The sequence below is a fragment of the Procambarus clarkii genome, chromosome 9, assembly GCF_040958095.1.
Source record: "Procambarus clarkii isolate CNS0578487 chromosome 9, FALCON_Pclarkii_2.0, whole genome shotgun sequence".
Taxonomy (NCBI): Eukaryota; Metazoa; Arthropoda; class Malacostraca; order Decapoda; family Cambaridae; genus Procambarus; species Procambarus clarkii.
Window position 1 is genome coordinate 47422688 of NC_091158.1, and position 21709 is coordinate 47444396.

At 41.9% G+C, this 21709-nt stretch overlaps 1 protein-coding gene across 1 annotated transcript; it reads right to left on the bottom strand.

Moving 5' to 3' along the window:
* Positions 1-19589: 19589 nt before the first annotated feature.
* Positions 19590-20942, bottom strand: LOC138362926 (piggyBac transposable element-derived protein 4-like). Its single transcript, XM_069321506.1, has one exon. The coding sequence runs from the start codon at positions 20940-20942 to the stop codon at positions 19590-19592; it is 1353 nt and encodes a 450-aa protein (XP_069177607.1).
* Between the last annotated feature and the right edge of the window lie 767 nt (positions 20943-21709).

The window sequence follows — 21709 nt, forward strand, 5'->3', positions numbered from 1 at the left end:
GCCCCTTATTAATATAGGACTAAGTAAGCTAAAGCGTCAAATGGTTGACTGACAAACGAGAGCAGTGTTCTCATGGTAAGGGTTGAGTTATCGGTTTGTACTGACTTGACATTCATCTCGTCAGTACTGGTGTTAAATTCCACGCCTAGAGCCTTTAATTGACTGGGTACCTGATAACCTGGAAATTCTTTCTCGATTACCTGGTTTAGTAAATCATTATTTGAGGCCCATGACTGTAGTGGCATTTTGGCTCCTAATAGCTCACGGTTAGCCTCATGGTAGATTTCTACCAAATTAGTTTGATCATTAGTTGTTCCCTGGAAATTGTCGACATACAAGTTGTCGCTAATGTCTGCCTTATAAGGGCTACTTGACTTCCTCAAATGTGTGTCTAATGTTGCTTGCAAAAGAAACGGTGAGGACGTAACTCCGAATAATACTGAGGCAAATCGATATGTGATGATATCACTGTTAGGATCCAGTGGGTCCTTAATCCAGAGAAATTTTGTGTAGTTACGATCTTCCTCCTGCAAACCTACTCGGAGGAAAGCTTTGCTGATATCAGCTGTATAGGCGAAAATACCAGTGCGAAATTGTAACAGCACAGCATGTAGCCTTTGTGTTAGGCTAGGTCCCGTTTGGAGACATTCATTTAAAGACACACTGCTTGGCTTTACTTTAGCATTACAGTTAAAGACAATACGAATAGGTGTTGTCAATGAGTCTTTCACCACAGCGTGATGAGGTAAATAATGACCTATTTTTCGGTCATCGTTATCAAGAACTTCAATAAATTTACTGTCAAGTTGTTGTTGGATGAGTTGATGATACATGTTCAGTTTGTCTGGCTGCTTCTGTAGTCGTGCTAATTGAGACTGCAATTGTGAGGCTGCCATAAAATAATTAACTGGAAGTTGTGGATGATTCAACTTCCATGGGAGTCTTACCCAGTATTGTTTATTTTCATAGACAACTGTATCCAGATATTGCTGGTAAGTCCACATATCATCAGGGCTTGGTTGTTCAGGGATAATACCTAAAGTGTCTAAATCCCACAAACGATGTACAGGTGGATCAGACTCAATATCTTCAGATATTTCTCTGAAACGTAGGGGTGACTGTTCCAAGCCTAGTCACGCCACTATTATGTTATTAGATTGTTGGTTTGTTGACGCTAGATTTTGTCGGAAAAGCACCGGTCCCGTAAGCAATTTGCCTCCAGCAGACGACAACAAATTCATTCCGTGTTGTCTGGTGCATCCAGTTATAAATTTGTAATAATGATCCGCGCCTATAAGTATTCCAACATCAGTGAGGCAGTCAGAATTTATTTTATAATCTGCTAGCCTCATGCGGTTTCGTTTAAGATGTCTCGCAGTGCGAGCTAACCCTGTGACCTGCAGATCTGTAGGAAGTTTATCTACTACTACCGCTTGTATTGGACTAGTGGAAGATCCAAGTCTCACTAATACCTTAACTACTTGGTATTCACGAGGTCCACTATTCGTCAAGAAACCAGAAATATTTAACCTCACACTTTTGGCAGGTTTTAAATTTAACTTATCTACTAACTGTTGTGTAATGAAGGTTTTCTGTGATCCTTGATCAAAAAGACCTCTAGTGTTAACTCTAGATCTCCGGTTGATTAGTCTAAGTTGAGCTGTAGGCAGAGTGGTATTATTGCCTGACTCAGTAGCAAGTACATTTATTTCTTGATGCACTTTGCAATAATGCACTGTGGTAGAATTCGTGGAATTCTCCCCAGTGGTCACGGTTGGTGTAGAAGATTTTCTACATAAGGCGTAGTGATGTACACCTTGGTTGCATCGGTTGCAGGAACGTAGCTGCACTACACATTTTTGGGGATCATGAGAGCCCATGCACTTGGTGCACTTGTGTATTTCTTGCAACCTTTAATCCTAGTATTATAAGTAGGATAAACAGAGCATTGGTAAGTGGCATGTCCTTGATTACAGAACAGACACCTTCTATCTTTGTTTGACTTGGTCTCTTTAGTAGACAAGTCATTGGTTATCTCAGAAGGAGACACCGAATAAGTACCTACATTTCCACTTCTTTTCCCAGTGGATGGAGTAGTCTTGGATTTATATTTACTAGACTTATTCAAAGTCGGTTTGGGTTTAACTGAAGTGTCAGTATTAGCTGAGTTACGATGGGAGTTAGTAGAAGAGTTTGTAATTTTCTCCCCATCTTGGTTGGCTCTTTGTCTTTCGACTAAGGTATGCAGACCTTCTGTGATCTCTTTCAAAGTCAAAAAGGTCTTATTGTACATAGTACACAACTTATCTAAGGTTTCTCTTGGCAATTTTCGCCTAACAACTACTTTGGTCATCCATTCAGCTGACTGAATTTGGACTTTAAGACTTAAGGCCTTGAGTAAAGACTCTAACTCTAGTCTGAAAGTTTGGAGAGAATCTGTGGAATTATTAGCAGAAGGTAAATCTAGCAATTTTTGAACTAAGACAGTAATAGTTCTCTCCGTGTTATCGTAGTTGGTTTTGAGTAATTGAACAGCCAATGTGTAACCATCACTGGTCAGTGTTATATTAGAGATTACTTTCAAGGCTTCATTTCGTAACAAGCCTTGTAAATAAGTGAATTTGGTGGTTTGAGGAATGTTAGCTTTAGAGTCTACTGCATCTACGAATTTACTCCAGAAATCATCCCAACTTTCATTCTCATCACCAGAGAATTTGGGTATATTGATTTGAGGTAATTTAACCTCAGGATCTGTACGTGCAGCAGAAGCTACTGTCAGCTTGTTTTTAGCAATTTGCTTCTTAAAGGGTAGAAGCTTAACTCGTATATCTTCTTCATACTGAGCTAAGTCATCTATAACCTCCTCAAGTTCACTATTATCTACAGAAGTTGAGTGAAGTTCTGTCAAATACAAATTCATATGTTGCTTAATATGGGCAAATTTGCTTTCAGCAACTTGTAGTAAATCTTCTAATTCAAAGTAATCAACAGTTGACTGTTGTGACAGATTTTGGCATTTATTAATCTGTCGGGTCAAATGACCTTTCAGACCGATAAGGGTCCTTTTCATTTTGTTATCCGTTTTCATTTTGTTATCCGTTTCCATTTTGTTGGGTAAAGGCTGATTTGTCAGTAAATATTTGTTACTGAGATAACTGGGATATTGACTCATTCAGTGGAGTTCAATATCAATGAGAATAGCCTAATATACTTGAATAGACTATAGTTTTACCTACCTAACAAGAAATAGCTAAATATTTTGTGCACTGTCTGAACTTCACCATTAGTTCTCGTCCGGTTAGCTCTTCTATATCACCATTAGAGGTAATGGGGATCATCCAGCAATACACAAAATAGATACATACAAATAATGAGTACAAGAGAAATATTATGGAGACACTCCAATCAGAGTTATCTCAAAATTTAATCCCACCCTGGATAGGGTCAGCACAAATAGTATAATACATACACTACTGACTAGCTTAAGTCTAGTCGTGATAATTCCTAACTAAGAACTATAAATTTATTTAGTCTGGGCTTGTACCAAATTCAGCACAATCTCAGCCTAAATTCTACCTAATAAGATTGGTAAAGATTATTGTGGTGCAGTAAGGTGAATATAATTGTGCTGTATTTTTGTTTTTTTGGTTTTTATAAGGGTGCACTTACACACAAGTGAAAACATATAAAGGTTATGAGCTGATGCTCCTGGTGACCTAAAGATTCTTACTTCAGTATGAGGTATAGGTCTAAGTGTTGTGGGCAATTAACTGTGTCCCACTAGTGCTACCTTGTACATGAGGTGAAAGTAGCAATGAATTGGTGTGAATTAGACTAACTTATGTGTTATGCTGTTGGCAGACACAATTAATTAAATGGTTAGTCTAGGTTACATCACACAAGGATTAGTTATTAATGATTAGTATTTATAATTATAATTTATGTTTATCCGGTTCGATAAGGACCATAATGTGGGACATTTGGGGCTTGACTCTATTTATTTAAATATTAATGTAATGAAATTCTATTACGAAGGACCACCCGCTTTTATAGTATAGAGGGAAACTAAGAAAATATGATCATTAGAAAATTCCTAGATGAACCAGTAACTATGGATAAAATACTAGAGAATATGATCAATTATATAATTAAAGGGCTGTATAATTAACTGAATCAAAGCCTCAAACACCTACATTGGGGGGTTATTACTGGAACTTCATATATGTCCAGGAACTAGTGTGGTTCGTGCACCAGTCCATTATGCAATAATCTAATCCTATGACCAGTTATAGAATCATTATATTTGTCACCAATAAGAACATAGATTATGAACATGAGAAATTAATAATTATAATAAACACATGTCAATCCAAAGAAACAGTGCTCTGCATGAATAATACTACAGATAATGGAATTTAAGGAATACGGAAAGGGTCTTAGCTTGAAGACGATTTCCAAGAAGTCAGTTACGACTCATCCTCAGAATCTCCTGGACTCATCATGGAACACTGGGAGATGATTAACACGGGAAATGACAGCTCGGAGAATTCTTCACACACGCTGTAAATCTAATTATATTCAGTAGCAACAGATTAAGCTGCTAGACATCTATGTTCAAGAAAATTAAATTAAATAATGAAGGTAAATAATAACCTGTGGTTTTTTATAGTCGCTCTGCGTAACGACAAGCTACCCAGCTATAACCCCCTCCTAGATGATGCATCAAATAAGGATAAAGGTACTTAGCTAATAGGGCACTGTGTAAGTTAAGGCTTGCTGAAGTTCGCGTCCTAGGTTCAGGCTTCGTTGTAACGAACTAGGTGTAGCTAGGTGTCTAGCCTAGCCTAGATGTTGACGCGCTTTACTTGCCGGTCACGTTGGGCTACACGGAACCAAATTTAACAGGTCCCTGGCCGAATGTCAAATTAAATCTCTTGACAATTCAACACGTTGTGTAAAGTGACACTGACACCAGTTAAGTTATTGTCTGCAAAGGTTCTTCACACCTCACAGTGGCGACTTTCATCTGGAGCTCTTGGTGGCGTCTACCCTGGTGGCTGGGTAATGGCGTCTCTCTCTGAGCGCGTCGCCTCGTCTACTAGCGTCTCCCCTGCCCCGCTCTGCGTCCCGCGTTTGATACACAAATTATTTACTACGAATATTATCATTTCTCGCAGTTGTGATTGAAATGCTCGGATAAGGAAGGGTTTATTATTCAGAGGAGTTAAATATTATTATTTGCCCGTTTTACGATGGTAAACGAGCAATGGAGATGAATTAAAGTCTCTCCAGGGCATTCATGCGTGATGTTAAATTTATTACCAGATAACAGTTATAACTATAAACGCTCTATTTGGCATTAGTTGGGGATCAGTTTATCTGTAAATAATTATCACACAGAACACCGTTGTTTCATAGAGAATCAAACTCAATTCTCAGACACATTGGATATAGTTGTGTTTATTATAATGGAATCTGACGCAATACTGGCGTCTGGTGACGTAAGAATTCTAGCCTTATTGTACAGATGTAATTATTAGTACATGTGAACTCTACGTTTGGTTAATTTTAATCACTACAATGATTAGTAGATTTAGTAATAATTAATGATAATACAACAGTGTTGTATTTAGTGTTGGAAATTTCGCCCATTTAGTGTATGGGCGATGCAGGGGACTGGGGGTGGGGGGCGGAGATGGCGACCAGGTCTGGTCAGGTCAGATGGGTGGGTCAAGAGGGGGGGGGGGGGATAGTAAGGTCCTGATCCCAGGTGTTAATGCCTTTTTCCCTGACTGATCGATTGTGTGTGTGTGCGTGTGTGTGTGTTTTAGAGTGTGCACACTTGTGTGCGTGTTTACATACGTAGGCGGGCGTGCGTGTATGTGTCAAGATATCCCTTATGCGTTACCTCTGCCTAAATGAGCCACCCTGAGATTTTTAAATATATATGATATCCTGAACAAGAATTTGATAATATTTTACCTCAATCTGTACACCTGATTAATTGACCAGAGAGGGGGTACATACCAGTCTCCTTCCGCTCACACAACCAGATGAGTAAGGACGATGTATGATGACGATGGTTTTCCGTCGTTGTCCCCCACTAGGTGATTCACTAAGTGCTGGTAGATTGATGAGGTCGGTTCTTCTCTGTCTACACAAAGCTCTGTAGTGTGTGTGTGTGTGTGTGTGTGTACTCACCTAGTTGTACTCACCTAGTTGTGTTTGCGGGGGTTGAGCTCTGGCTCTTTGGTCCCGCCTCTCAACCGTCAATCAACAGGTGTACAGATTCATGAGCCTATCGGGCTCTGTCATATCTACACTTGAAACTGTGTATGGAGTCAGCCACAGTTTCAGTGTGTGTGCATGCGTGTGTGCGTGCAACTGTTTGTGCGAATTTTTGACAATCAACAGGTGTACAGGTTCCTGAGCCTATTGGGCTCTATCATATCTACACTTGAAATTGTGTATGGTGTCAGCCTCCACCACATCACTTCCTAATGCATTCCATTTGTCAACCACTCTGACACTAAAAAGGTTCTTTCTGATATCTCTGTGGCTCATTTGGGCACTCAGTTTCCACCTGTGTCCCCTAGTGCGTGTGTCCCTTGTGTTAAATAGCCTGTCTTTATCTACTCAATCAACACACACACATACATGTGTGTGTGTGTGTGTACTCACCTAATTGTGCTTGCGGGGGTTAAGCTCTGGCTCTTTGGTCCCGCCTCTCAACAGTCAATCAACTGGTGTACAGATTCCTGAGCCTACTGGGTTCTATCATATCTACATTGGAATCTGTGTATGGAGTCCGCCTCCACCACATCACTTCCTAGTGCATTCCATTTACTAACTACTCTGACACTGAAAAAGTTCTTTCTAACGTCTCTGTGGCTCATTTGGGTACTCAGCTTCCACCTGTGTCCCGTTGTTCGCGTCCCACCAGTATTGAATAGTTCATCCTTGTTTACCCGGTCGATTCCCTTGAGGATTTTGTAGGTTGTGATCATGTCCCCCCCGTACTCTTCTGTCTTCCAGTGTCGTAAGGTGCATTTCCCGCAGCCTTTCCTCATAACGCATGCCTCTTAGTTCTGGGACTAGTCTAGTATCATACCTTTGGACTTTTTCCAGCTTCGTCTTGTGCTTGACAAGGTACGGGCTCCATGCTGGGGCCGCATACTCCAGGATTGGTCTTACATATGTGGTGTACAAGATTCTGAATGATTCCTTACACAGGTTCCTGAACGCCGTTCTGATGTTAGCCAGCCTCGCATATGCCGCAGACGTTATTCTCTTTATGTGGGCTTCAGGAGACAGGTTTGGTGTGATATAAACTCCTAGATCTTTCTCTCTGTCTGTTTCATTAATTACTTCATCTCCTATTCTGTATCCTGTGCCTGGCCTCCTGTTTCCACTGCCTAGTTTCATTACTTTGCATTTACTCGGGTTGAACTTCAACAGCCATTTGTTGGACCATTCACTCAGTCTATCCAGGTCATCTTGTAGCCTCCTATCATCCTCTATTTCAATCCTCCTCATAATTTTTGCATCATCGGCAAACATTGAGAGGAACGAATCTATACCCTCTGGGAGATCATTTACATATACCAGAAACAGTATAGGTCCAAGGACTGACCCCTGCGGGACTCCACTTGTGACGTCTCCCCAATCTGAGACCTCACCCCTCACACAGACTCGTTGTCTCCTGTTGCTTAGGTACTCCTCTATCCACCGGAGTACCTTCCCTTTCACTCCAGCCTGCATCTCCAACTTTCGCACTAGCCTCTTGTGTGGCACGGTATCAAAGGCTTTCTGACAATCCAAAAATATGCAGTCAGCCCACCCTTCTCTTTCTTGCCTTATTTTTGTTGCCTGGTCGTAGAATTCAAGTAACCCTGTGAGGCAGGACCTGCCATCCCTGAACCCATGTTGATGCTGTGTTACAAAGTTCCTTCGCTCCAGATGCGCCACTATTTTTTTTCGCACAATCTTCTCCATCAGCTTGCATGGTATGCAGGTTAGGGACACTGGCCTGTAGTTCAGTGCCTCCTGTCTATCCCCTTTCTTGCATATCGGGACTACGTTAGCTGCTTTCCAAATATCTGGCAGTTCCCCTGTTGCCAGTGATTTGTTATACACTATGGAGAGTGGTAGGCACAGTTCTCTTGCTCTTTCCTTTAGAACCCAAGGGGAGATTCCATCTGGGCCTATAGCCTTCGTCACGTCCAACTCTAGTAAACACTTCCTTACTTCCCCACTGGTAATCTCAAACTCTTCCAGTGGTTCCTGGTTAGCTATTCCCTCACTTACCTCTGGAATTTCTCCTTGCACTAAGGTGAAGACCTCCTAGAATTTCTTATTCAATTCCTCACGCGTGAACGGTTCCTGAACGCGCGCGCGTGTGTGTGTGTGTGTGTGTGTGTGTGTGTGTGTGTGTGTGTGTGTGTGTGTGTGTGTATGTGTGTGTGTGTGTGTGTGTGTACTCACCTAATTGTACTCACCTAATTGTGCTTGCGGGGGTTGAGCTTTGGCTCTTTGGTCCCGCCTCTCAACTGTCAATCAACTGGTGTACAGATTCCTGAGCCTACTGGGCTCTATCATACCTACATTTGAAACTGTGTATGGAGTCAGCCTCCACCACATCACTTCCTAGTGCATTCCATTTATTAACTACTCTGACACTGAAAAAATTCTTTCTAACGTCTCTGTGGCTCATCTGGGTACTAAGTTTCCACCTGTGTCCCCTTGTTCGTGTCCCACCCGTGCTGAAGAGTTTGTCTTTGTCCACCCTGTCAATTCCCCTGAGAATTTTGTAGGTGGTTATCATGTCTCCCCTTACTCTTCTGTTTTCCAGGGATGTGAGGTTCAGCTCCTTTAGCCTTTCCTCGTAGCTCAATCCTCTCAGTTCCGGGACGAGCCTGGTGGCATACCGCTGAATCTTCTCTAACTTTGTCTTGTGTTTAACTAGGTATGGACTCCAGGCTGGAGCTGCATACTCCAGGATTGGTCTTACATAAGTGGTATACAGGGTTCTGAAAGATTCCTTACACAAGTTGCTGAAGGCAGTTCTTATGTTGGCCAGTCTAGCATATGCCGCTGATGATATTCTTTTGATGTGGGCCTCTGGGGACAGGTTCGGTGTGATATCAACCCCCAGATCCTTCTCTCTATTTGATTCTTGCAGGATTTCCCCTCCCAGATGATACCTTGTGTTCAGCCTCCTGCTCCCTTCGCCTAATTTCATCACCTTACACTTTCCAGAGTTGAACTTCAGCAGCCATTTTCTAGACCATTCCTCCAGTTTATCCAGGTCATCCTGTAGTCTCTGTCTATCTTCATCTGTCTTGATTCTTCTCATAATTTTTGCATCATCAGCAAACATCGAGAGGAATGAGTCTATACCCTCTGGAAGATCGTTCACATATATTAGAAACAGGATGGGTCCAAGTACTGAGCCCTGTGGGACTCCGCTGGTGACATCTCGCCACTCTGATGTCTTCCCCCTCACCGTTACTCGCTGTTTCCTGTTGCTTAAGTACTCCCTTATCCACTGGAGCACCTTCCCTTTTACTCCTGCCTGTTGCTCCAACTTTTTTAACAGCCTTTTATGGGGTACTGTGTCGAAGGCTTTTTGGCAATCCAGGAAAATGCAGTCGGCCCACCCTTCTCTTTCCTGCCTAATTTTCGTTGCCTGGTCATAAAATTCTATTAACCCTGTGAGGCACGATTTACCATCTCTGAACCCATGTTGGTGGTGCGTTACAAAGTTATTTCCCTCCAGATGCTCTACGAGCCTTTTCCTCACGATCTTCTCCAGCACCTTGCATGGTATACAAGTTAAGGAAACTGGCCTGTAATTCAGTGCCTCTTGCCTGTCACCCTTTTTGTATATTGGGACCACGTTAGCTGTCTTCCAACTTTCTGGTAAGTCTCCTGTTTCCAGTGACCTGTTATACACCATAGAGAGTGGCACACTTAGTGCTTCTGCACCTTCCTTTAGTATCCATGGTGAGATTCTATCAGGCCCAACAGCCTTTGTCACATCTAGCTCCAGCAGACACCTTTTGACCTCATCACTGGTGAGGTCAAATTCCTCCAAGGTTTCCAAGGTTGCCGCCTCCTCATTTAGTGCAGGGGCTTCTCCTTGTTCTATTGTGAAGACCTCCTGGAATCTCTTGTTGAGTTCTTCACACACCTCCTTGTCATTCTCTGTGTATCTGTTCTCCCCTTTCCGCAGCTTCATCACTTGTTCCTTCACTGCTGTTTTCCTCCTGATATGGCTGTGGAGCAGCTTTGGTTGGGTCTTGGCTTGGGTCTTGGCTTGGGTCTTGGCTTGGGTCTTGGCTTGTGTGTGTGTGTGTGTGTGTGTGTGTGTGAGTGTGTGTGTGTGTGTGTGTGTGTGTGTGTGTGTACTCACCTAGTTGTGTTTGCGGGGGTTGAGCTCTGGCTCTTTGGTCCCGCCTCTCAACTTTGTGTGTGTGTGTGTGTGTGTGTTTACTAGCTGTGTTTTTACGGGGGTTGAGCTTTGCTCTTTCGGCCCGCCTCTCAACTGTCAATCAACTGTTTACTAACTACTTTTTTTTTTTTTTTTTTTTCCCACACCACACACACACACACACCCCAGGAAGCAGCCCGTGACAGCTGACTAACTCCCATGTACCTATTTACTGCTAGGTAACAGGGGCACTTAGGGTGAAAGAAACTTTGCCCATTTGTTTCTGCCTCGTGCGGGAATCGAACCCGCACGAGTGTGTGTGTGTGTGTGTGTGTGTGTGTGTGTGTGTGTGTGTGTGTGTGTGTGTGTGTGTGTGTGTGTGTGTGTGTGTGTGTGTGTGTGTGTGTGCGTGTGATTGTGTGAGTGTGAGTGTGAGTGGGAGAGTGTGGGTGGGGTGTGTGAGAAGAGAAGGGAGTCAGGGGACGAGTGTATGGAGGGGGGGGGGTTGGCGGGGGGGGGGAGGGAGGGGAGGGTGTGTGTGTGTGTTTGTGTGTATGGTGAGGGGGGGGGGTACCTAGGGGGGTCAGCCGGTGGCAGGAGGCAGGATGAAGGGAAGGATGGTGGGGGGGGGGAGAAAGAGGGATGGAGTGAGGAAGATGGAGGAAGGGAGGAAGGGACAGAAGGAGAGTGGGAGAGAGCGAGGGAGAGGGGGGAGGAAATTGAATAAAGATGTGTGTGTGTGCTCACCTAATTGCGCATGCGGGGGTTGAGCTTTGGCTCTTTGGTCCTGCCTCTCAACTGTCAATCAACTGGTGTACAGATTCCTGAGCCTACTGGACTCTATCATATCTACATTTGAAACTGTGTAAGGAGTCAGCCTCCACCACATCACTTCCTAGTGCATTCCATTTATTAACTACTCTGACACTGAAAAAATTCTTTCTAACGTCTCTGTGGCTCATTTGGGTACTAAGTTTTCACCTGTGTTCCCTTGTTTGTGTCCCTCCTGTGCTGAAGAGTTTATCTTTGTCCACCCTGTCAATTCCCCTGAGAATTTTGTAGGTGGTTATCATGTCACCCCTTACTCTTCTGTTTTCCAGGGATATGAGGATCAGCTCCTTTAGCCTTTCCTCGTAGCTCATTCCTCTCAGTTCCGTAACGAGCCTGGTTGCATACCGCTGAATCTTCTCTAACTTTGTCTGGTGTTTAACTAGATATGGACTCCAGGCTGGAGCTGCATACTCCAGGATTGGTCTTACATAAGTAGTATACAGGGTCCTGAACGATTCCTTACGCAAGTTTCTAAAGGCAGTTCTTATGTTGACCAGTCTAGCAAATGCCGCTGATGATATTCTTTTAATGTGGGCCTCTGGGGACAGGTTCGGTGTGATATCAACTCCCAGATCTTTTTCTCTATTTGACTCTAGCAGGATTTCACCTCCCAGATGATACCTTGTGTTCAGCCTCCTGCTCTCTTCGCCTAATTTCATTACCTTACACTTTCCTGAGTCAAATTTAGTAGCAATTTTCTAGACCATTTCTCCAGTTTGTCCAGGTCATCCTGTAGTCTCTGTCTATTTTCATCAGTTTTGATTCTTCTCATAATTTTTGCATCATCAGCAAACATTGAGAGGAACGAGTCTATACCCTCCGGAAGATCGTTTACATATATTAGAAACAGGATGGGTCCAAGTACTGAGCCCTGTGGGACTCCGCTGGTGACATCTCGCCACTCTGATGTCTCCCCCCTCACCGTTACTCGATGTTTCCTGTTGCTTAAGTACTCCCTTATCCACTGGAGCACCTTACCTTTTACTCCTGCTTGATGCTCCAACTGTTTTAACAGCTTTTTATGGGGTACTGTGTCAAAGGCTTTTTGGCAGTCCAGGAAAATGCAGTCGGGCCACCCATCACTTTCCTGCCTAATTTTTGTTGCCTTGTCATAGAATTCTATTAAACCTGTGAGGCACGATTTACCATCTCTGAACACCTGTTGGGGTGTGTTACAAAGTTATTTCCCTCCAGATACTCTACGAACCTTTTCCTCACGATCTTCTCCATCACCCTGCATGGTATACAAGTTAGGGAAACTGGCCTGTAGTTCAGTGCCTCTTGCCTGTCACCCTTCTTGTATATTGGGACTACGTTAGCTGTGTTCCTACTTTCTGGTAAATCTCCTGTTTCCAGTGACCTGTTATACACCATAGAGAGTGGTACACTTAGTGCTTCTGCACCTTCCTTTAGTATCCATGGTGTGATTCTGTCAGGCCCAACAGCCTTTGTCACATCCAGCTCCAACAGACACCTTTTGACCTCATCACTGGTGAGGTCAAATTCCTCCAAGGTTGCTTGGTTTGCCTCCTCCTCATTCAGTGCAGGGGCTTCTCCTTGTTCTATTGTGAAGACCTCCTGGAATCTCTTTTTGAGTTCTTCACACACCTCCTTGTCATTCTCTGTGTATCTGCTCTCCCCTTTTCTCAGTTTCATCACTTGTTCCTTCACTGCTGTTTTCCTCCTGATATGGCTGTGGAGCAGCTTTGGTTGGGTTTTGGCTTTACTCGCTATGTCATTTTCAAACTGTCTCTCTGCTTCCCTCCTCACCCTGAGGTACTCTTTTCTGGCCCTCTAATATCTCTCCCTGCTCTCCGGTGTTCTGTTATTTCTGTAGCTTCTCCATGTTCTTTTACTCAGTTGCTTCGCTGCCATGCATTCCTGGTTAAACCATGGGTTTTTCTGTTGTATTCGTTTTTCTCCTTTTGAACGGGGATAAACCTGTCTGCAGCTTTCTGGCACTTCTGGGTGACAAAATCCATCATGTCCTGCACATTCTTGTCTCTAAGTTCTGTTTCCCATGGTATTCCCCTGAGGAAGTTCCTCATCTCGTCATATTTTTCTCTTCGGTAATTCAGTCTTTTTCCCTCTACTCTCATCCTTGGATAGGTTATCCCTACCTCCACCAAGTACTCAAAGGTCAGTACACTGTGGTCACTCATTCCTATGTGGGCTTCAACTTTGACTTCCCTTATTTCTGACTCATTCAGGGTGAATATCAAGTCGAGTCCAGCTGGTTCATCATTGCCTCTCACTCCTGTGGGTTCCTTGACATGCTGGCTCAGAACGTTCCTAGTGTGTGTGTGTGTGTGTTTGTGTGTGGGGTGGATGTATGGTGGTGGGGGGATTGGCGGTGTGATCTTTTGATTCTAAGGTGACAGAAACTAGTACCTACATGAGCCGTATTCGTCAAGATTCTTTACTCTCTTTAGCTAGTATCCAAGACTACTTGTTATACTAAAAACACTGTACACACAAAGCCACAAACACTGGAGTGTGTGTATGGGGAGGTTAGGGGGAGAGATATTGGGAGGAAGGGGAGAGGAACAGAAGAGATCTATTTGTGTATGTTTAATGGGGGAGAGGGTGAAGGAGGAGGGTGAGAAATTGGAGGTATGGTCAGTTGTCCAACAGTTGTCAACTAAGTGTCAAAGGCCGCTATCTAGCCAGTTTCCATAGGGTAGTGTTTTGGGTAAGATGGGGTGGGAAAGAAGGGGGTGGGGGGGGTATCCTGTTGCTGGCGTGATGTTTCACATACGTAAAAACCATTTCGTATTTTGATTTACTCCATCCCTTTACTGTGTGTGTGTGTGTGTGTGTGTGTGTGTGTGTGTGTGTGTGTGTGTGTGTGTGTGTGTGTGTGTGTGTGTGTGTGTGTGTGTGTTTGCTTGTGTGTGTGTGTGTTTGCTTGTGTATGTGTTTGCTTGTGAGTGTGAGTGTCACGAGGGTCCCCTATGTGTCACACTTCTACCCGGAATGAGCCACTTTGTGAGTCTAAATGTATATGATAAACTGAACAAGATTTCTCTTATAATTAACCTTACTGTACATCAGTTAACCGACAGGAGCAGGCAGCACTCACCGGCCAAAACCGTCCCGCTCACACAACCAGGTGAGTTTATAATGATGTCCTTATGTCGTGGGCCTCGGTGGATTCGTCATCTCTCCACGTGGTGTGGAGTCCCACTCTTCCACTGAGTGCCAGTGGATCGGTGCTGGTGGTTGTTTCAGTATGCTGTATCCTTTCGCCTGTTGTGTTACCGTTCACTAATTTACTGTATCACTGTTCTCTATAGCCCAATTATTCCTTGATACAAATATGTAAGCATCGGCCTCGTGGCCCTGTGTGGTGACTCTCCATACAAGCTTAGTGGTTCGCTATGGTAAACACAAAAGCAAATATTTATATATAACGTGTATATATAGTGTAATAACAGCAAAAGGAGTATGTTGGGAGGAGCCATTTTGGAGAGGAAGGGAGTGAGGCTGTCGTCTGCTGGCTGGTGTGTGACATGTCATGCATGTATTGTGGCTATTATGCTGTTTGGACACCATACCAGCCTAGTTGTACAATTATGGTGTATAAAAGATTAAGATACTTATAAAAAACGTGTGGATATAGTTTAATTAATGCACAAACAGTATTGTGGGAGGAGGAATGCTGGCGAATAAGGTGTTGAAGGAGTGAGGGAGATGGCGTCTGCTGGCTGGGTCTGGCAGTTCACTCTTGTTGTTTGGACTCACCATTCCAGTTTTGTGGTTCGCTATGGTGGACACAAATGTATATACCTATATATAACCTGTGTATATATAGTGTAATAACAGCAAAAGGATATGCTGGGAGGAGACATTTTGGTGAGGGAGGTGTTAGTGTGGGAGGGAGTGAGGCTGTCGTCTGCTGTGTCACTTGTCATGCAGATTCTAGTGGCCACTATGTTGATTGGACATCATACCAGCTTTGTTGTACAATTATGTTGAATAAAACATGTAGATACGTATATATAACGTGTGTGTGTGTATATAGCGTATTAACAGCATAAACAGTATAGTGGGAGGAGGATTTTTGGTGAGTGAGGTAGCATGGTCTGCTGGCTGTGGTATTGGCGGCCACTATATTGTTTGGACACCATACCAGATTAGTAGTACATTTGGTTTACACATTTTTATTATATAAATATAACACATTACACACTATTGAATTATATTACTGCAAAAAAGTGAGAAAAAATCAGAGACATTGAAATAATTAGGTAATAATGTCGTTGTGTCAACTGTTGCCTGCCGCGAGGTAGAGAAGACTGTCAGAGGACACTTACTCTGTCAACGCTTTAATTTTGCCAGACTTTTCCGCTTTATTGCAGCCAAAATATGTCACCTACGATTTGATTGTGATTTTCCCATGATCAGGGAACACAAAGGAGCATTTTTATATGATGAAACAAAAGTTTTTAATAATTGTATTTCTTGCGCCTGGTGGTGTTGAAGGCTATTAAGGCAAGCGCCTCCCAGGGGTTATTTATTAAGTCAACCGTTTAATTATGGTAAAATTTAAGTATAAAACCCCCCAAAATGTGTGAAGGGAAGTTTACTGGTGAAAAAAGTTATAAAATGCACTCTGCTGAAATGTAATATATACAATTATTTAATTTAAAATTATTAATCAAATCAATTACAGGTAGATTTCCCCCAAATAATTTATGGACCTTCGAACTGGATGAACCAGAAATGCTACACTGGTTCATCAAATACAGAAATTATTGGATCTTGAGCAACAAATATAATTTACAAGCCTTTGAACCTAGATGGGTACTTAATGATCCTAGATCACACTGGTCCATCAAATTAAATAAACCAGTCCAATGAATCAATAATATATTAAACACATATCGCCAGTCATAGACTGGTCAGTAGCCTAGACTCACAGCCGTTTCGTGGAGCTTATCCACCAAATTCGTGGAGTGTGATATCCATGGAGTTTTATCACGTAAATTAAATAAAACCAAATTGTGGCTTTATTTTTGCAGAGTTTATCTACTAGATTGTGGTGTTTAATTTCGCGAAAGGTCACTAATAAAATAATTATTACTACCAAAATAACACCGGTGGTTAATGAGAGGCAACCAACAACAATTGTGTATATAATTTATCTAAGAAGAAAAGTATTTAAAATATAAAGTAAAACTCCAATTAAAATATTTTGCACTTTGTGTCTATTACACAATATTCTAGTAGCTAGATCCCAACCCCTTTTAAGGGAAGCATTTTACCATTGACTAGTGTTGTTGGAAATTTCCAACACTAATAAACTACTATTTTATTATAATAAATCATTATCATTATATATTAACTACAGTAGTTACTAATTTCACTAACGGTAGTGTCAACATAAATTAACCATTGCATCTGCGTATTAATGCTAGAATTCTCATGAAATCGAGTAGCAACATTGAGTCAGATAATGTCCAGTTAGACACATTTATTACCAATGGATTAGAGAATTGAATGTGGTTCTCTAAAATTATCAGTATTCCGTGTAATAATTACCTACGGATAATATAACTCCCAATAATCTAAAACCGAGAGTTATTAACTGAAATAGTTATGTAGTTGCAGTTTTCTCTGTTACGTGCGAATGCTATGGAGAAAATAAATTCTTCTCCATTTCTCGTTTAACACCATAAAACGAGAATATGATAATATTTAAATCCCTTCAATTGCAACCCAGTTCTCGTTAACGTATTACATCCATAATTGCGCGGAAAAGAATTATTCGTGATTAATAATTTCTGTGGTGAATGCGAGAGACGGGTTGAGGGAGGCGGTGACGCCATTGTGCGAGAGAAGGCATCCCTGGCGTGAAGAGTGGCGAGACACGTGGTAGTGACTGGGGAATTTATCGGCAAGAATTACATTGATACTCGGTCAATAGTTAATAATTACTTATTAACGTGTTCTATAGTGCTCAGCCAGTTAATAACGCGTCAACAATTGAAGCCAAGACCCGTAATTACATGTACACAGCAGTGGACGCCAGGGACTGACTGACGAGGTTTCGGCAGACCTCAGTATTTAATACGCTCATGTTAAGTATATGTTTCTCGATTGATGCATCATCCTAGATTATATATTTGTGAGTAGTCTGTCGTCATATAGCGAGGATACCCAATATACAACGTTAGTAAAATTTCGACAATTTCCTCCGTTTTCACGAATATTGAAAACAAAACATAGCCTATTCAAATGCTACTTAAATTTCTCTAATTTCAGCGTGTATACGAGGAGTCATCAAGTTGTTTCTCATCATTCGTGATATTCACCTCGAGTTCTTTCTTTGTGGAAATCCTGTGACCACGAGGACGAATGACGAAATGATGTTACAGAAATCGTCTTAAAGACATTTTTTCATACAAATTTATTTAATATGATTATTGATTCTTATATAATTCCTGTAGAATCTTTACATTGAATAGATTATTACCAGAAATGATGATTGGTAATTAATGTGTTTTGCTCTGACTGTTGCTCAGTAATTCATGATCTTTAATATTCACAATTTGAGTTCTCATATTTTGAATCTATAGTAGTTTAGATTAATTATATCCTTTACTCAACAATGAACTGGTGGCGAACCACACTGGTTCCTAGATATATATGAATTTCTAGAAATACCCCCCAATGTAGGTCTTTGAGGCTCTGACTTTAATTAATTAATAATATATTCCATTCATTATTTCAAGTGATTATTCTCTTAATGATTATCCATAGACACTGGTTCTCTAGTGTTATTCTAATGATCACTTCTATTAGTTTTCCCTCTTTTCTCAAAAGTGGGTGGTCCTTCGATTTATTAAATCCAATAAGTAAATAATTGAATATATGAGTTAAGCCCCAGATATCCCACAAGTGTTGAACTAAATACTGATCAACCTAGTCCCATTTATATTACCATAGCCTAGTGTTGTACTAAATATTGAACAACCTAACACCATTAATTAATTATGCAGGCCCTTATATCTGGTGGGATCAATACCAGCACAAGTTGTGTTGTGTATCAATAATTATTTTCATATTTTATATATATACCTATAATCATATCACCGTTTAGTGTTAATGAGTGTCTCTGTACCAACTAAACACGATAAAGAAAGGCTAACTTGCAGTACTCCTACAGGGACACACCTTTTTACTGGCAATCAGGGATAAAGAGATGCAATCACCTGTTCGACACACAAAGAAGGCAAGTAGTAGTAAGGAGGGTATACAAAGTGGATATGCAGCTGGTGCCACCTGGAGGGCCAGATTTTACACATTATGAGTTAGTATGTTATTATGCCGTATTTTATTATATATCATTTAAATACATTGCCCAGTGGCAATATTCTTATGTCCCTTTGTACAAAAAACTGACAACCACTTTTTTTTCTCTCTCCTTTGTTTCTATTCGGATTTTGTTGTGACTTCTACATCTTGGAGAACGCATATCTGTCACTAAGCATGTGAAGTTGTAACGAAATTGGTCAACATGTTAAATCGCGCACCCCGCGCGCCACCCCCTCAACTATACGATTTGGGTCCCAGCGTTTCACGGGAGCGCGCGTTAATTCCGAAAAGTGTATACTCTCTTCAACTTTGTCACCTCAATTCTCGTTCTATGAGATTAAATTTGGTATCATTGTGTTCGAAATAGAATTCTCTACAGCACTAAATGCATATAAACTCCAAAAGCCCGGCTAATTACCCGCAGCAAACAGAGAAAGTGCGAACGAGTTACCCAGGAGCACGCAAACGCGATAAAATGTTTTCGCTATTTTCACTCTGGTCACCTCAATTTTCGTTCTAGGTCTTTCATTTTGGTCTGAATGAGTTCGCAATAGAATTCTCTAGAGAAACATTAGCATATAAAATAAAAAACCTAGTCACGCTCCAACCGCCGACGAGTTGAAGACGAGCCATGTGTTAGCCATGAGTGAGAGCTCAGACGCCTTCCAGCTACACTCCCAATTCCCGCCCACAAATGTTTAGTATTATTTCCTGGTGATAATCTCAATTTTCGTGTTACAGCGCTCATTTAGGTATGAAAATGTTCCTAATAGAATTCTTTAGATGGATAGTGCATATAAGGGCCAATTGAAGAACAACATTGCCTGTACAATACGGGAAAGTATGAAAAAAAATAATAAAAAATTTTGTACTTACCACCTCAGTGTTGTGTGTTGAACATGACATGGGTTGAACATTTGTTTTATCCACTCCACCTGCTCCTGGAAAACGTTTCTTGCAGGGTCAACCCATGTTTTGTATAGGTGGAGTGGATGGTGGGCAAGCATTACTGCTTATCGGCCCAGAATTTTTTCTTTCGATGGTATCTGCTGTAGCATGGTGCAGGACACAATGCCACATCACACGTCTTGCACTTATAGTGTGTGTCCTTCCTTTTACCCGACAATTTGCACACACGACACCTCAGACGCTTCTGTATCTTTACTTGGGTATAGGACAAGTTTCTTTTGAGGCGGTCTGGATTATCTACAATACAGGGTCTTGTTGCAGCAGAAGCACCACTAGTGATAATCACAGCCTCGTCTTCTGACTCAGACGATGAAGGTAAGTTTGCAGGTACAGGTGAAGTGAATAGTGGGCGCCTCACACCTGAAGGTCCTGCTGTTGGAGGTCTGGGTGTTGATGGTCCTGGTGTTGCAACATTGGCTCCAGTGGCATTGACATCAGCAGCATGTGGGATGTCATCATCTTCCTCAGGCCAGTTACTTGACTTATAGAACAATAGTGCAGCAATGACTTGTTCATGGAAATGGAGTAATGTCAGTTTCCTTCTATCTGTTGTGTAGTAGTTGTACATCACAAAAGCATTGTAGATAGCCATTTGCACAAAATAAAAGGTCATTTTTTTCGTCCATTTGTGTGTTTTCCTTGTGAAGTGATAATATTTGATCATTTGGTCAAAGTGATTAACACCTTTCATGTTTGTATTGTAGTCACAGATTGCATTCGGCTTGTTGACAGTTACCTGCTGCACTGAGGTTGTTCCATCACGATTCCGTACTCGTTTTCTGCTTTGAACCTGTTGTGTTTCTGCATTGTGGCAATTTGTTATGAGTGAAACAATTCGTTTATCTTTCCACAAAATTATGAAAGTATTGTGCTTGCGTTTGAATAAAGTTTTATCTACTGGCACTTTACCATTTGCTTGCATCTGAAGGGATTTAGGTGCACCACACTGCAGTCTGAGGGTACCACAGGTGTATACCCCTACTTGAAGCAGTGCCTCACTCAATCTGACCGAATTGTAATAGTTGTCCATATATAAATGGTAACCTTTATCCTTCAGTGGTTCAATCAAGGCCATAACTGTGTCAATCGTCGTTTTCCGAACTCCTGAATAGATTTCAAAATCATAAATGTAGCCATTGGTGGCTTCAGCTAGCATGTAGAGCTTTATTCCGTATTTATCTGGTTTATTGGGATTATAGGTCTTGAAAGATAGACGGCCACGCCATGGCATTGTCCCTTCATCCAAACTCAATTTTTTATTGGGAATGTATATTCTCTTGAATCTATTCAGGAGATATTGCGTGAGTGAGCGAACTTTGATAAGTTTGTCAACTCCTTGGCCTGGTGGTATGGACTTATTGTTATAAACATGGAAATATTTAGCAATCATTTCAAATCGCTTACCAGTGATGAAGGTGTTGAAACATGGTATGTGCCAGAATGCCAGAATCTACCTGTTTGCCAATACATTCTAAGTCTTGGCAACGGGCAAATACCCATCAAGATCGTCAGTCCCAAATATCTAGCAATTTCTTTCACTGTCACTGGTTGCCATCTGTGCTTTGTCCTTTGCCCAGTACCTGCCTTACTTTGGGAAGCATATAAATTTGTTTCATAGGCAACATATTTCAGCAATTTTTGAGTCAGAAAGAGTTGAATGAAACCAAGAACAGTGGAAGGTACAGGAACAGTCAAGCCTGGTGTACCTGTAAAATTGTCCACAAAGGGTGCAGTATTGTCACTACACCATCCATCATCAGAATCTGTTGGTGCTGGGGGTACGTCTGGTACGTCTGGCTCTGGCACGAGCTCCAGTACCGCGCCGTGCACGAGTGGCGGTCTCGACGTCAGACTCCTCACTTTCATCACTATCAAAATCCTCATCGGCCGTCTCTGTTTCTAAATGTTCACTACTTGCATCAGTATCAATACCGACATCAGTTTCATCACTAGATGACCCAGACAAATCGTCAAATACAGCCTGAAACTTAGAGGGAGTTAGTCTCACATGCTTGTACTTCTCCTGTACACTACTCAGCTTCTGCTTTTCACGCCTTTCTTTCGCAATTTTCTTCCTGGAAGGGCCTTGTTCATGATCACTATCCATCATGGAGTAAGCATAGATAGTTTTTAAAGCCGCAGTAAGAAATATAGCCA

Bases quoted from the DNA above. Each gene is read 5' to 3' on its own strand.
- LOC138362926 (XM_069321506.1), bottom strand. From the start codon at position 20,942: ATGATTGCTAAATATTTCCATGTTTATAACAATAAGTCCATACCACCA.